Below are 15275 nucleotides of genomic sequence, written 5' to 3' on the forward strand. Positions count from 1 at the left end.
ATCACAGATACATATGTATATTTCATTCTGTTCTTCATTTATATACCATATATATATGATTATATATGTTTGTGCTTGCGTCTGTGTGTGTTGAGAACTGTAAGAACAAATAATCCTTCATTAGCACCCTCAATAAAATGCTTAGCACCCCCTCAGCACCTGCAGAAAAAAATATCTGGAGCCGCCCCTGGTAAGGTGTCCAAAGATTCCCACTCTCATGTATTTGTAATCGCAGCCTTTTAGTCATTGTCCATAACTGATGACTAAAGGTAAGGGTTGGAGTAGGTTGCAGGTGTGACCGGTTGATAAGAGCAGGAGGGCTGCAGCCCCACCTAACAAAAAAATTACTTAATTACTTAAGTTACCATGTATTGTTTTCTTCTGTGTGTTTTTCAGCTGTTTTGACAATTTTAAATTAATTTTATGTTTTTTTTGTGGTTCATTCTCAGGTTTTGACTTATTTTAAGTTATAGGGCAGGTCACGGCCATGTTTGTCAGTAGATTTAACATATTGCCCTGTCTGCAGTGATCTGGACTGCAGGGCAGCAAAATCCATTTATAAGACTGAAATTGGGAATTAAATTATCAATGAGTGGCTTGAAGCAGACAGACTGAACATGAACAAAACACAGAAAATTAAAGACAGAGGGGAGATAAACAACGGGACATTTTCTGCATGTTTGTAACTATCTAGGTCAGACAAAGGTGGATCTTATTTATCTAACTCTGGCTTCCTACAGGTGTGTCTGCTGTTGTTCTGTGGTTTAGTGAGGCTGCAATCAAAGGGTTTCATTTGTGTGCCAGCATTGCTTCTTTAGTTTTAGAATTTCCTCACAGGGGTTTTTCCACCATTTACCCTTGATAATCTCAAGTATTACTACAGAAAAATTACTTGAAATAAAATAAGAAATCCAGTCCAGAAAGCTGTGTTCCTGTCTGTCTGTTTAATTGTACCCAGTTAAAATTAAGAGTCCTTCCATTTCTGATGGAGGGTGGGTGCGGAGGCATCTGTTCCTCTGATTTAATTATTAGACCGGACTGTTTTCACGAGACACACCCTTGAGAGAAAAAAGTGCACTTTGTGCACAAAAAAATTAGACAAATAAAATGAGGCCAAATAATAACGCAAATATTAAGCAACATAGTCTTTTTATTTTTTTTTGCAGAAAATGTAATGCAAATTATAACATTCGCATGGTTATTGATTCAGGAAATGAAACGCTACCCCACTAAAATTTATGCTCAGGACCTGCTACTTTTAGGTCGACTGATAAGTGGCTCAGCGCTACCTTCACCATGACAGATCCGTTCAGCGTCTGCAGTGATGCAGATGTTTGCAGTAACCACTGTGAAATGTTTTGAGGTTAGACCTGTTTTAAGCCAGCAGCAGTCCATTTCAGTCTGGGCCCCACTTTAAAAAGCAATTAGCTCTTCTATCCTGTCAAGACTCTAGTTCTGTTTCTCCGAACTTTGGTCATTCAAAGACCTACCTACCTACAGCAGGTTAAACTTTAACTTTACACCACTTTTTTAGGAAACCACTCCCCAAATAAACTCAACTACTTCTTCAACCTAATTTAGGTGTCTATTTAGAGAAAAAACATTTTGATGACTGAGTTCATCATTTCTTCAAACAATCTAAAATACAATCAAATCTAAAGTAACAGTAGCTACTCATAAATTACGTGAGAAACAAAAAAAAGTTACGTACCATCAGGGAAGCCAGCATGGCAAAGGCGGTGATGAAATCCTGCCAGGACAGGGGCAGCTTTGTGTTGAGGCTGGTGAGTTCCAGGACGAGGATGAGTAAGGTGACGCAGAAGCAGAAGCACCAAGAGAACAGGCACCACATCCAAAAGGAGTCAGTGGAATAGCCCACCGACCCCACCAAGCTGAAAGTGATGCATGTGAAGATGACCTCCAGAATCCTCACGATGCCCACCGGTTCTGTCAGCACCTTAAAGTCCAGGGTAACCATCCTGATTTAGATTTTTTTTGTTCAGTTTAACGAATGGCTCTTGAAATGGCAAATTTTCCTTGTCCTGTCTTAGTGATTAAATTTTCTTTTGTCCTGTTTCGTTTAGGTTCTCTGATTGTGGCAGATGCTGAAAGACAGCTCCCTGTTGAGCTCTATCTGGACACTCCCTTATTTCCACTCTTATCATGCTTTCTTTCTTAATAACCTGTGAGCACAGCTTCAGCGCGCAGGTGCACAGCAGAAATACGAAGGGCTGTTGTTTTTTGTTTTAGTCCATCTGCTTCTCAGATGCCGTTGTTTATTGATTGCATTTTATTACCATTACAGCTTTAACAGGAATTTAACAGCTTTACAACCTGTGAATAGATCACATTTGTAGATAATTCACAAAAGGCTCAAAAGGAAGTACACTTTAGCACATCCAAACAATGTATGCTATAAACTGTTTATATTTGTCAAAAAACAAAGGAGACAAATGTGAAGTAGTACGAAGAGCAACAAAACCCATATTTGGAAGTGAATGCATGATTGCATGATTGACTGAAAGGCCTAGTTTTTTTAAGGAATGCATATTGCCCACCACCAGAGGTTTATCCTAAGATTATCTTGTGATGAAAAGAGACAGAGTTGTAGCCATTTTGATCCAGGCTTGAAAATTACATGAAGCAAAATCCAAATCTTAGGTCAGTATCTGCGAAATTCACTGAGGTATAGTCATTTTTGTGCATGCTGAGGATGATTAGCAGTGGAGGCCATCTTGAATTGGTTTGACTTCAAATGTTAATCAGCTGGTAGATGTACATCCAATGATTCTTTTCTGAGAGTTTCATTAAAATCTCTCCAGTGGTTTATGAGTTTTTTTTGCTAACAGTACAGACAAACAAGCACACATGCAAAAACATCATTGCCTATTTGCCTTCAATGCCGAGTAAGAAAAAAACTTACTTAGCACGTAAGTGTGTAACAAACAGCACATAAAACACCCCTAATGTTCAGAAATAAAGCCATAACAGCCAGAACAAATCAGAGTAAACATGACTCAGAATTACCCAGAAATCTTACCACAACCTTCACATTAGCAAACAGATAATTTAGTACCGTTCAAACAGCGATCTCCCAACAATGATTTGTTAGATTGTTCCTAAAATACTGATGTATGCTGTGTTCCTGTCAGGTTTTGTTGACTTTATAAAAAGAAGATACAGTGTTATCAATGAAGTCTCTGTATGACAGAAGCTTTGAATGATGGATCCACATTTTGAAATAATAATAAATAAAAAATCCTGCAGTTGTCATTAGGCTGTTTGCTGCATGGTTTTCTCTGCACTTTGACGCCCCCTTCAGGTTAAGTTTGAAACTGCAGCTGCAGCAGGTTGGAAAGAAAATTTCACTGATCTGAAAATCCAAATTAAAACAACTGGAAACAAGTTTGTGCCATTTCATGTTTTAGCTCCACAAATGAGAAATGTTTATTTTCTTGAAGATAAAATTTTAATTGTAGCTAAAAAAAAGCCAGCATTCACTATTTTTATAAACCATGGGGATGAAAAAGGACAACTCTTCGAACAGACAATGTGCCACTTTTTATTCTTCATGTTAATCTTGCATTTTAAGCATTTAAATTGAAGGAATGCTCTGAAGAAAAAAACAGTAAACTGGACCTTAAGACACAAACAGATGGATGTGACGCCCAGGATGGTGAGACATGGTGTAAAAACACGTTTTACATAGTCAAAGGAAAAATCAAATTCAAGCTTGCAGCTGTGACCACAGGCTGACGTTCTCAATCCACTTAACAAAACAGTTTCAGGTTGCAGCTGTCATTTTACCGAAGCAGTAAAACAGAGGCATCGCAGTCAAATACGAGTCTATTTTTAGAGGTTTTAGGTCGCATGGATAGACATCCTGAAGAAAACATATATATATTTTTGCAACATATAGCCCCTTTCATAAAAACAACAACTTTCAAGCCAGAGCTGAGACGCCTTCTTAGCATCTCAACATGATTTATGTAAGGAATAAGATGGCATGGCAGGGGGAAGTCGACCTGCTGCTGTTGCACCTCTGAGCCACCAAGTGACACGATGCCCTAACAGCTGATCTTGTTGTGATTTGAGAATATGATGACAGACGATCTGTGCTGGAGGAATCCAACAGACATTTTGGGCGCAATGCTCCACATTTATGCCTCCTGTGGTTCTGCGATACTGGCTTCATTCCTGTTAACTAAAATCTTTTGAGGGATGTGATTGGCTCAGTTGGTGATTTATGAACAACCAAAAGTCCCCCTTAAAGAGGGGGTCATTTTTGCAGTCATATCACACAACTGTTTTATGAAACAGGCTTGCGTTTTACATGGAAGGTTACCGGAAATATGATCATCAGCATAAAAAAGTATGGACTTCGATTTAAATAACCATCTAATGCAACAGTGACAGCTGAGTAAAGGTTTCTAAAAAACTTTTTTTGACTAGCCATTAGCATGTTTCCCCAAAAGAACTTCTGCCTGATAAGTAATTTCCCTTTTTTATTGCCTCTACCCCCTCCATATATGTTTATATGCCCTCTCTATATAACTTATCTCTCTCTCTATATATATATACATATATATATATATATATATTTACACTTGCCTCTGTGCCTAAAACATCATGTTAACATTCAAATGAAAATAAAAAACAAACTTTATTCAAAACTGTAGCAGGCTGGACCTGGATTCAGAAATGTTGAAATGACTGACAGATTGAGCCTTATTTTTACAACAATTCAGAAACGTCCTTTTGCAATTTAAGCTGTCATTGACTGGGTAAAGTATGTTTGTGACAGTTAACGTTTAACACTTTGGTATGACAACAACACTGCCTTCCTGTTGGTTTTATCACAGGAAATGAGTGGGTAGAGAGACAAATAAACAACAAAAAGAATTTATACAAAGAAGAAAGTAGGGAATCCAATAACGTAAAGCAAAAATGATAATGCTTGGTGAAGTTAAACAAATATCCCTAAATGGAAAGTACTGATGTCAATCTAACCATGAGCAAACAAACCATAGTAATGACTAGTGCTAGAAGGTGGGCGTTGTAGCACCTTCAAACCTATGAAACTATGACAGATACTGGTGATCAAGGTGCCAAGAAATGATCAGGAAAAACTAGATCAGTTAGGCAGCTTGTTATGACAATAGTTTTTGCTTTATTCTGTGCCCATATATACATATTAAAATGTCACATCTTCATTTAATGTCACGTCGGTGTGTAATGTTTCGGGTGTCTTGTGATGTCTCAGGATCCTCTGACTAGTCACCAGGTTTTATTGTTTCAGAGTCATGTGTTAAAGAGCTCAGTAACTCCCACGCTCATTGTGGGAAACAGTGTGTGGATTCCAGGTACTGGTCATTTTTTTTTGTAGTTGTGCAAAAGGTCCTTAAAACGCAGGGATCAGTTGAAGAGCAAGATTCAATGTCCCCTAAACCTATTTCATATTTTTTTCCTTTTAAGTTTCAGGTTGGTTTGTAAGACCGTGAAAGTTTACTGAAAGTGTACAACGCAGGATTTCATTTGAAACAGAAAGTGGTCTGTACTGAGTGGAAGGAACAGATACCAGGGCTGTGGAGAAAGCTTTCTATAACATTTAAACAAGGCTACTGTGTTGTGTAAAAAAAAAGTTGTTTCAGCTTACTGTCAGTCTCTCACATGCTCCTCATTCAGTGGAAATGAGTGAAGCTGTGAAAGGGAAACCACAAGAAAGACAATGGACAAAAAAAACAATGTGGTAGTCTCATACCAGTTAATATTGCTAATAAAAGCGATATAGGAGTGATTCTCTGAATTCGGTTCACTTTGGGTTCTCAGAAAAAAACATTGCATCTACTGAAGGACTGTTTGAACCTCTGAGAAAATATGTTTTCCCACCATATGTATGAAATCCCATACATTATTAGGAATTCCTTTGTTGCTTAGGTTGTTTTAAATTCAACCCCGTAACGAGACAATTTGATTCTTGTACGAGTATAAACACAATCAAACTAATTCTTCCAGTTCCTTTGTAATCACCTGCCCCCTTGTGTAAAATAAGTTTTTGTAAGTATATTTTATTTGATTCTAAATAATAATAATTTGACTGTCAAGTAGAATATGGCAACCTAATGCACAAGTGGTCTTCATAAATCACGAAGATACACTTTAACATTTTTGTCTTGTTTGGCACCTTAAAACACACCTGCCGTGAACCTGTATATGTATGTCTTTGTATGTTTTTTTTTCCCCTTCTTACTGTTTTAATCTATTGTAAAGCACTTTAGTTACCCCTGTGTTTTTAAAAAAATGTGCTATAGAAATAAAGTTGACTGATTGATTGATTAACATAAACATTCATAAACATTAGATCATGCTTTTTTATGTTTTCTACTCATCCTCTAAACTTCCATACAGTTCAAACAAACATTAGTCTAATTTTTGTTATTATTATCAAAAAAATGTGTAACAACGTATCAAGAAACAGGGTTGGGAATAGAAGGTGTGTCAGGATCCGTGTGTATGTTGGTGTGTGTATGTGTGTGTGGTGAGGTTTTCTTCCTTAGAATACAGCAAGTGGGCGTGGCTGACTCTCTGCTGCATGAGAGAGCAATCTGCTGATATACTGTTGGGGATACAGGAGCCACTATACAGGATGAAACAACAAAGATCCTGGAGTACATCAAGAAGAAATGCCCCCAGCGATGATCTGCTAAGTGAATGTCCCAGAAACCCAATGTGGAAGAGGAGAAAGAAGAATCCTCATGGAAGGACAAGCCCCTGCACGGCATGTACGACTGGCAGATTGAGGAAGAGGCTGATGTCAACAAATCCTACCAGTGGCTAGAAAGGGCTGGACTGAAGGACAGCACGGAGGCTCTAATCACGGCAGCACAAGAGCTGCCACTGTTTTTTTAAACAGTTTGTTTAAGAGTTAGACTAATTGTAAAAACATAGACACTAACCCTAAGCCTCAGAGATCTCTGTCCAGAAGAGCGCAGTCCTAGGAAAAGCTAAGATACTGAGCCGAACCCTCAAGCTCCCATGCCTGGTAGAGGACCTGAGCTTAAAGTGAAGTGGAACCGCCCATGTAGAACAAATAAGGCAAACTGGAAATATATATATATATATATATATATATATATATATATATATATATTAACTGCTGTGCCAACTCCCAGCTTATATGTAAAAAGAATTTCCAGCTGGTAGAGCACCCAAGCATGAAGTGAAAATGGAACCGCCCATGTCAAACAAATAGGGCAAGTTAGGATTTTTCTTTATCCCCCCCCCCACACACACGCACACACACACAAACACACACACACATACATATATAATGTAGGCATATACAGAAATGAATGAAGCTACAAACTCAAAATGAGACAGGCAGCTGGAAAGGCATTTTAGTTAACAAGGAGCACTTTGTTACAATCAACACAAACACTCTCTTAGCTTTTGCTTTTTTAATCTGTTTTGAGTATGTGTTTGTCCCTTTGCCCTATTAGTCATTATTTAAACATGATTTCAACAGAAAATACAACACTTTTATCATATATTACAGTCTGGTCACATGGGCTGTGGGAGGAGAGACAAGAAGAGAGTGGAACCAGTCACTCAAATCAAAACTCTTGAGCTAAAAGGAAACGTAAGACAGTTCTTCCTCTTTTAGATCTGCAGTCATCACTGGTTTTATTTGGTTGAGGTTTTATCGCTCTGAATCAGGAAGGTCAAGAAGAAAAACTGTTTTATTCTGTCTTTTTTCAGCTGCTGCTTTTTAAAAGAAGTCACTGGTAAGTTCAACTAATCTGACATTTATCACTACTCAAGAATTAACTAACTGTTGTATTAAAGTCGTGTTCATGTACTATCTATGTACTTCACCGATATAATAGAGGCTCAAAATGAATTTTCCAGCCACTTTCCTAAGCCATTTAGGGCGAGGCAGTGGTACAATGGTCCAGTGAAAGAGATTGCTTCATCATCGTGTGCCTCCCGTTGCTCTAATTGATTCTGAACGAATTTGCGGCGAGACACAAAAAGGCTTGTAGAGACTAAATGGACCTGCTTACCATTAGCAGGACTGACCAGTATACTTTCTGGTTTAACCAACAAAGCATTGATGTGATGCTGTTGATTTAGTATCTCAGAAAAGGCTTTGTGAAGTTCTCTTACGTAACTAACCCACAGGACCAAGCCGCTCCCAGAGAGTAAATGACTGACAATAAATTGCTTCCCTTTTCCAGCAATAAATTGCTTTGGGTGTTTTTCCATTTTGTTCTGCTTTATGCTTTTCCATGATCATATATTAGCTCTTAACATTTTAAGCTGAGGTTTACCTTTATATAAAACAGATGATCTATTGAAAAAGAACATAAAATTTCTCAAGTTTTTATTCAAAGCTGTTTCAAAAGGTGTTACAACTATCCAGGATCTCTTGTGTAATATCCTGCTTGTTGCGTCTCTGAGTCTTGTATAAGGTTACTGTTTGACAGAAAGCAATCAGGCTGGAAATGGAAGATCTAAATTACCTAAACATCCTTCAGAGGAAGATGATGTGGGTGATTATCACAGGAGTTGTGAAAGCACAGACCCCCTAGAAGCTGCTGGAATACCAGTGTAATGTCCTTGGGCTGCTTGGCTCCCATTAATGGCATAAAATCAATTAAATAATTATTTAGCGCAGAGGGACACCTTATGTTTCTGCAGCATAATCTCATCAGATGAATCATTGAAACAGCCCAGTGTTTTCGACACAACAGAAACCCCAGAAACCCATTAAAATTGGTTGCTGAGTGGAAATATAAGGCCAACATTCTGACCTCGGTTCATTAAAAAATTACGACAGTTTATTGCCTGAATCAATAGATTTAATTGCTTTGTACCATTTATGCTAAGAAGAGTCACATCCAACGGGAACTTCAACTACGGATGAAAACACTTGATCAAAGTGACCATAATATCAAATATGAAAAACAATTAAAACCTTAGAAGTTTGACCTGTTCAAAAAGTAGCTAAAAACAAAATCCTTAGTCTACGACAATATGTACGTTCACAGACATCAATCCATCAAAAATAAAAGCATCAGTCATTTTTTGTAGTCGTATTTCAGACTTGATTGATTTAATTTAATTCTCTTGGACCAGTCTTTGTTCTCAGTAGATTTGTCATTAATGTATCACATGCTCCCTTCATGGATTTTTATAACAGGTTGCTAAAAATACGGGTGTGGATTGCAAAACTTTTTATTTTCATGCTGAAAAAACAATAAAAATAAGTCTTGAGGGAGGTACTGTAAGAGAACAAGCAGTCAGGTGGAAGATAATGGAATGTAAAATGTCAGCGTTGATTAAATCAATTTGAACCAAACATTGGGGAAAACATACATCTTCCAAAAACAAAAGTGCATCTCATCTGGTTCATTTAGCTTTCTGCTGGGATGTTTTTTGTGTGAAACGTGTCAAAACGAAGCTGCAGCCTGGTAGCGGATGGTTGTCACTTTTGATCTGCAACAAAAAGATTGTGGGTTTGAGACCTTTCTGCATGAAATACGTCAGCACATAGTCTCAGTCATCCAGGACATCACAAATCCAAATGGATTAAAATAATAATTAAAAAAAACGCAAGAGAAAAAAGGAACTGGACTTCTGTTCGATTCTGTAGTTGAAGACATTTTGCTTCCCATCTTTGGCGCTATCTCAGTTTTCACACTCTTCAGTTTTGAACTGAGAATGGGAAGTGAAATGTCTAAAACTGCAGAATAGAAGTTCAGTTGCATAAGAAAAAACAAAACAAAACAAAAACTTTTCTGGATTTCTGCATGTGATTTGTGTTATCTCCTGTGGGTTTTTACTAGCTACACCAGTCCAAAACCATGCATGCTAGGATTATTAGCAACTCTAATTTTCCTCCAGAGTGTCCATGACTGGTTATTTGTCTCTGTGATGGTCATGCAGCCTGTCCAGGGAGGAGTCCACCTTTTGTTTAATGAGGGCTGAATATAGGCTTCACCTCCCCACCACCTTGAACAGGAGCTTCTATTTCTTACAGCTCAACCTTCTTCTTTTCTCAGTAGACTCCCTTTGGTTTCCTCACCCAATCCTCCTCCTCTGGAGCCTTCCATTCTCACTGACTGCAGGGGGAATAGAATCATAAATGGACTGTACTTATAGCATCTCTCTAGCCAAGCAAGTTACTCAAAGCACTTTTCAGCACAATCTGTGCCCTCATTTACTCATCCACACGAACATTCATACAGCACTCTACTACGGTTCTACAAAGCTAACATGAATAAATCATTCTATAGAGTCTGATCAGTGCTTTAAATCGCAGTCAGAAACCAATGGGGTACACAAAAGGACATGATGTGCCCTGTTGTATTGCTCATTTACACTTAGACATGTGGCTGCGTACTGTGAGGAATTCAACTTCCTGCTCTTGTTGGAGAGTGACTATTGTAACCACAGCCAACCTATAAATACATGTGAGGTATCTGTTTCCACGCAAATGGTTCATTGTAACCGTTTAGGTCTCACGCTTGGGCCTCTGAAACCCAAAGCTTTGAAATGTCAAGATGGTGACTCAGTCTATAACAGTGGTCTCCAATCCTGTTCCTGGAGGGCCACTATCCTGCATGTGTTACTTGTTTCTCTGCTCCAGCACACCTGATTTGAATCAATGGGTGATTAACAGGCTTCTGCAGAACATGAAGAGGTCATTTAACCACTGAGTCAGGTGTGTTGGAGCAGGGAAAAAAGTAACACATGCAGGATAGTGGCCCTCCAGGAGCAGGATTGGAGACCCCTGTCTATAATGTGTGAGGCTTTGAGAACGCTGAGACACTTTTGATTTTTAGTGTTTAGGCAGTCATAAAGGACAATCACCCCTGTTTGGGACTGTATTTTTCAGAGTAGTGTTGGCGTTTTTGGCGAAATAATAATCATTAATAAAGATAACATTAATATTGGCAATTAAAACTATGTGACTTGTATGTAAAGGGATAATTATAGTGAAAAAGCAACAGAAAAATGGTAGGACCTATTTTTGTCTTTTTGACTAGATGGGAAAGTACAACAAAAAATATCTAATTTCCATTTCCTTGATCATTTATTTTTTAGCTGAAGAATATAATTCCTATGCAAAGAGCTGTAAAAAGAACTAACAAACTGCTTTTTTTCTCTTCGCTCATTTTATCTTTTCATCTGTTTACAGTCTTTGTGCTTCAATTTTCTCACATAGTTCAAAAACATTTATGCATTTTGTTTATTTCTACGCGTTAGCTCTGGGATGGGCTAATGAACATATCGAGCATGCTCTATGCCTCTGAGGATGTGGTTAAAATGTGTTGTTCCCGAAAAACTTATTAGTTTCCACCACAAGTTCTACACACATCAGCTTTTCACTTCCTGCTACCGTTCTGCAGTTCAGTACAACATCTGAATAAAGCTTGTCTATAAAGATATTCACAGACAGTTAGGATCTGTGCCTTTTGAGTTAATTTTTGGGTCATGTTTTGTGTTAGGTTTTTGATCATGTTCTGTTCATAAGATCTGCAGTTCTGTTTGCTTCATGAGTTCTGTGTATTTCTGAATGATCTGTTTTCACCCTTGCGTTTAGATTGGTTCCCCGTGTTTCTTCCTGTGTTTTTCCCTGTGCCTTCTGTGTTCCTTGTGCCTCTCCTCACTCTCCCTCCGTCACCTCCTCAGTAGTTTTCCAGTCAGCCTGCCACGCCCACTTCACCTGTTCCCCCTGACCTGTCACTCCAGCTGCAGTCAATCTCCCGCTCACCCTCAGCCTTTACATTCAGTCACTTCCTCTTTCTCCTCGCTGGTTCATTGTTGCTTTTATGAGCCGTCTGGTTCTCCTCGTGAAACTCCTCCTGATCCTTTGTTTGCTCCCTGTCAGTTTTCTGCTGCCACGTCAGCCTTCGTTTTTGTTCCCCTTTAATAAATACGTTTAAGTTTCCTGAGTTCCCTGTGTTGTCTGCATCTGGGTTTGAACCATCCACCCTGATAAACTTTTAATATAGTTCACTTTAATCAGGTTTCTGATTTATGGCGTCAGGAAGGTCACAGTTTGCCTTTCTAATTATTAACTTTTACACAAATAGACTGTTACTGTTTATTCTTTTTCAGAAAGGATTTCTGAAGATGGAAAAAGGACATGAATCTGCTCCGCCCTACCCAGGCCCACCCATGAACTATGGAGGTACCGTCCCTCAGCCAGGGCTGTACCCTCAGCCAGGGCTGTACCCTCAGGTCTCTCCTCAGGGTCCTCCTCCAGCTGGATACCAGGGAGGTCTGTGGTCTCTGCTCATACCTCTGATATTACAATGTTATGTGCCACTAAAGAACATATTATTCAGTGTTCATAAGTTTGTACAAAATAGTTAAAAACTGTAAACTCAGTATTTGTTGAGTCCAGGAAGTATGCTACAGTACCTGCATTTTCAACAAAGCTTGACTCAAAGCCCTTTAAAGAAAAAAAAAACAAAACCTTAAATGTATCTTGTCTTCCAGGTGTTGCTTTTGCTCCTGCCACGGTTTCACCAGCAGGTAAGGCTACTGGTCCAACTTTTACAGGAAACAACAAAAACCCCCAAAGCATTAATCTTTCAGCCATGTTTCATAAATACAAGCATACGTTCTTTAAAATTTTTGCCCACAAGCTGCACAGTTCTGTGAGCGTCCATCTGTGACTGGGCAGTGAATGTGTTTCATCGAGTTTGGGATGGGTAACTGCTGCTGTGGGTTTGTCGGCTGACTGAACTCATTGTTTGTACCCTCTGCATGCCACAAACAGCTATTGTTCTGTGTTTATTCTCTGAGAAGTCCCATCTGGAGAATTGTTACTGTTACAGAAGCAGTTATACAAAAATATTTTTAAAAAGAAATTTATGCTGCGTGCTCACATTTTCATTTCTCTGTGACATTTGCTGCACTGTGTGCTACTAGTTATGAAGCTCTGTAACTTTTGATCATTGATGGTTTGGCTGTTTCAGTCACAACACAGGAGCTGTGGGAGAGCAAAAAGACTGCTCTGTTGCACATCAGCAGCCTCTGCTGGTGATGATGCATCACTGCAGGCAACATTTTGACTGCAAATAGGAAGACTGGCTCCAATTTAATGCCCATTGCACAGGAAACACCTAACATATGTCTTGTTTACTTCCAAGCAATACAAAGTGCAAGTGACTCATGTTATTTTACTTCATAATTAAACAAAGAATTATAAGACTGACAGCTGGGAGATTTTTTTTTTTTTTTTTTTTTAAGAATTACAATTAAAGTCTTGTCATTTGTGACGGATGTTCTGCCAGAATAGTTACCATTAGTTAGTGCCTTGGCAGAAAATGGCATAAGTTTCCCTCAAAGCTATGGTAATTACAAACCAAACCAGGGCTTGTTTTATGTCATTTTTTAGGCTTAAAAACTTAATTTTTCAAAAATGTCATATTGATGATGAACAAATGTTACATTAGCTGACTTCAAACCTTCAAAAAAGACCAGAATTACTTTCATTTTAAGGTTTCCCATGAGAGTCTTGCAATCTGGCTCTTTCTCCACAAGAGTAGCAACAACATGTTCTGTTGACATTCTTACCTTGGCTATTCCCACTTCATTTTCATTTGCAACTAGAATCACTCACAGCCCAAACCTCCACCAAGGCCAAAAGTGCCTGTTTGCATCCTCCAGAGGGCAGGATTTCACAGTGTAAATCCTTTTAAACATCATTACCAGCCATCAGTAATCAAATATAGATGTAATAAACTGGTCCACAATGGAGACATAAAGTGAGTTATATAGATTTTATTTTATTTTATTTTTTAGATTTTTCTATTGTTTGTCATCCTCAGTGACTCATATGGTGATAACACCTTCGCTACACGACGTACCCGGACAGACTGTGTGTCCTCACTGCCAGCAGACTGTGGTCACCCACACAGAGCACTCAACTGGCCTGCTGGCCTGGGCTGTTTGTGGCGGACTCACAATTTTTGGGTAAACACTTGCTAAACATTGAACATCTTAAGGAAAAATCTCAAATAAATCATTCACAATACAAAAATATACAGCAAGAGTACAGATAAATGTTTTACAGTTATGCAAAAACTAAACAAATTACAATTCTTCCTGTTTACATCTGCAGATGTTGGCTTTGCTGCTGTATTCCTTTCTGCCTTGATTCCTGTAAAGATGTGGAGCATCGCTGTCCAAACTGCAACAAAGTCATCTACATATACAAACGGATGTGAAGCTATAATCATGTAATTAATGATAGAGGGAAAGTCAGGGCTGAAATGTAATCTAATGATATTCTTACTTTGCCTAAAACAAAGTCACATTTGAATTGTAAAGCTAGCAGTGATTGGTCATTCTGTAAGAAAGCTCATTTTAAACAATCACAGGACTATTTGTTACCACCACACCAGTTAAAATAAAAATAACCTTCTTGTCATCATTATTACAGTTTTAGAAAAAATGTTTTTATTTTTGTTCTTCCTCTACAGTTCTTCCATTTTTCTTTTGTCTTTTGTTAATTTAAAATTGTCATTTTTGTCCTTCTGAGTGTGTTTTTATCATTTTTCAGCCATATTTCAAATTGAAGAAATTTTTTAAGGTAAAATTGCTTAGTTGTGGAATGTTTGAACAAAATTAGTCCCACAAATCCATCATTAGTTTTTTTTAAAGATAAATTATTGAACTTGTGTTTTTATTTTATGCATTATCTGTGAAATTTTGTTTTTCAGTGCGATTATCCCTGTGAGGAATCCTGGTGCATAACTGAAGCAATCACTGCCAAATAGGAATATTTGTCTCTTTAACATAAATGGTTGTATCTGACTCAGTATCCTGAATAAAAAAATATACATATCCATAAAATGAAACTGCTCTACTGAGGCCATTATTGTGGAGTGTGCTAAAAATGGAAAGGTACTTTTTAAAACATTATTAACAACTTGTGTCTATTCTTAATATAGAGTTTTGTGTGATTTTGTTTATCTTTCGCTTTATTTATTGTCCCAAAGTACAAATAATTGTTTAGTCCAAGAAAAAAAGGAAAATAAAATGAACAAATTAGACCACTTCACTGAGAAACTTCACTGGGGCTACTTCAGTTTCAACAAGCACTTGTTCCCTCTTCTCTTTCGTCCTCTTCAGTTTCCACAGGGGTTCTTAAAATGTTCTCTAGTCCAGTTATTTTATTCGGTAGCTTCCATTGAAATACTCACCTTTATCTATGCTTCTTAAGTTGTCAATAAAGTTCATCTTATGACGGCTAA

At 38.0% G+C, this 15275-nt stretch overlaps 2 protein-coding genes across 2 annotated transcripts in view; one reads left to right on the plus strand and one right to left on the minus strand.

Moving 5' to 3' along the window:
- LOC108239213 (myeloid-associated differentiation marker homolog) overlaps positions 1-2153 on the minus strand; it is a 6706-nt gene extending 4553 nt beyond the window's left edge. The window contains exon 1 of the mRNA XM_017421795.3: positions 1712-2153. Within this exon, the coding sequence (XP_017277284.1) occupies positions 1712-1978 (267 nt within the window). The 5' untranslated portion in view covers positions 1979-2153. The remainder of the gene's footprint in view (positions 1-1711) is intronic.
- A 5446-nt stretch (positions 2154-7599) lies between these two features.
- LOC108239207 (lipopolysaccharide-induced tumor necrosis factor-alpha factor homolog) lies at positions 7600-14883 on the plus strand. The gene is made up of 5 exons (XM_017421788.3): positions 7600-7784; positions 12127-12289; positions 12511-12546; positions 13848-13992; positions 14141-14883. Exons 2-5 carry the CDS (start codon positions 12142-12144, stop codon positions 14244-14246), a joined length of 435 nt encoding a protein of 144 aa, XP_017277277.1. The 5' UTR covers positions 7600-7784; positions 12127-12141; the 3' UTR covers positions 14247-14883.
- The last annotated feature ends 392 nt before the right edge of the window (positions 14884-15275 follow it).

The sequence above is a fragment of the Kryptolebias marmoratus genome, linkage group LG12 (genome assembly GCF_001649575.2).
Source record: "Kryptolebias marmoratus isolate JLee-2015 linkage group LG12, ASM164957v2, whole genome shotgun sequence".
Classification (NCBI taxonomy): Eukaryota; Metazoa; Chordata; class Actinopteri; order Cyprinodontiformes; family Rivulidae; genus Kryptolebias; species Kryptolebias marmoratus.

What these genes read in the sequence shown, in the direction of transcription:
- LOC108239207 (XM_017421788.3), top strand. Translation starts at nt 12,142, where the DNA reads ATGGAAAAAGGACATGAATCTGCTCCGCCCTACCCAGGCCCACCCATG. An exon ending in TGCCACGGTTTCACCAGCAG is followed by an intron (nt 12,547 to 13,847) that starts GTAAGGCTACTG and finishes TGTCATCCTCAG; the next exon opens with TGACTCATATGGTGATAACA. An exon ending in GGCGGACTCACAATTTTTGG is followed by an intron (nt 13,993 to 14,140) that starts GTAAACACTTGC and finishes TTACATCTGCAG; the next exon opens with ATGTTGGCTTTGCTGCTGTA.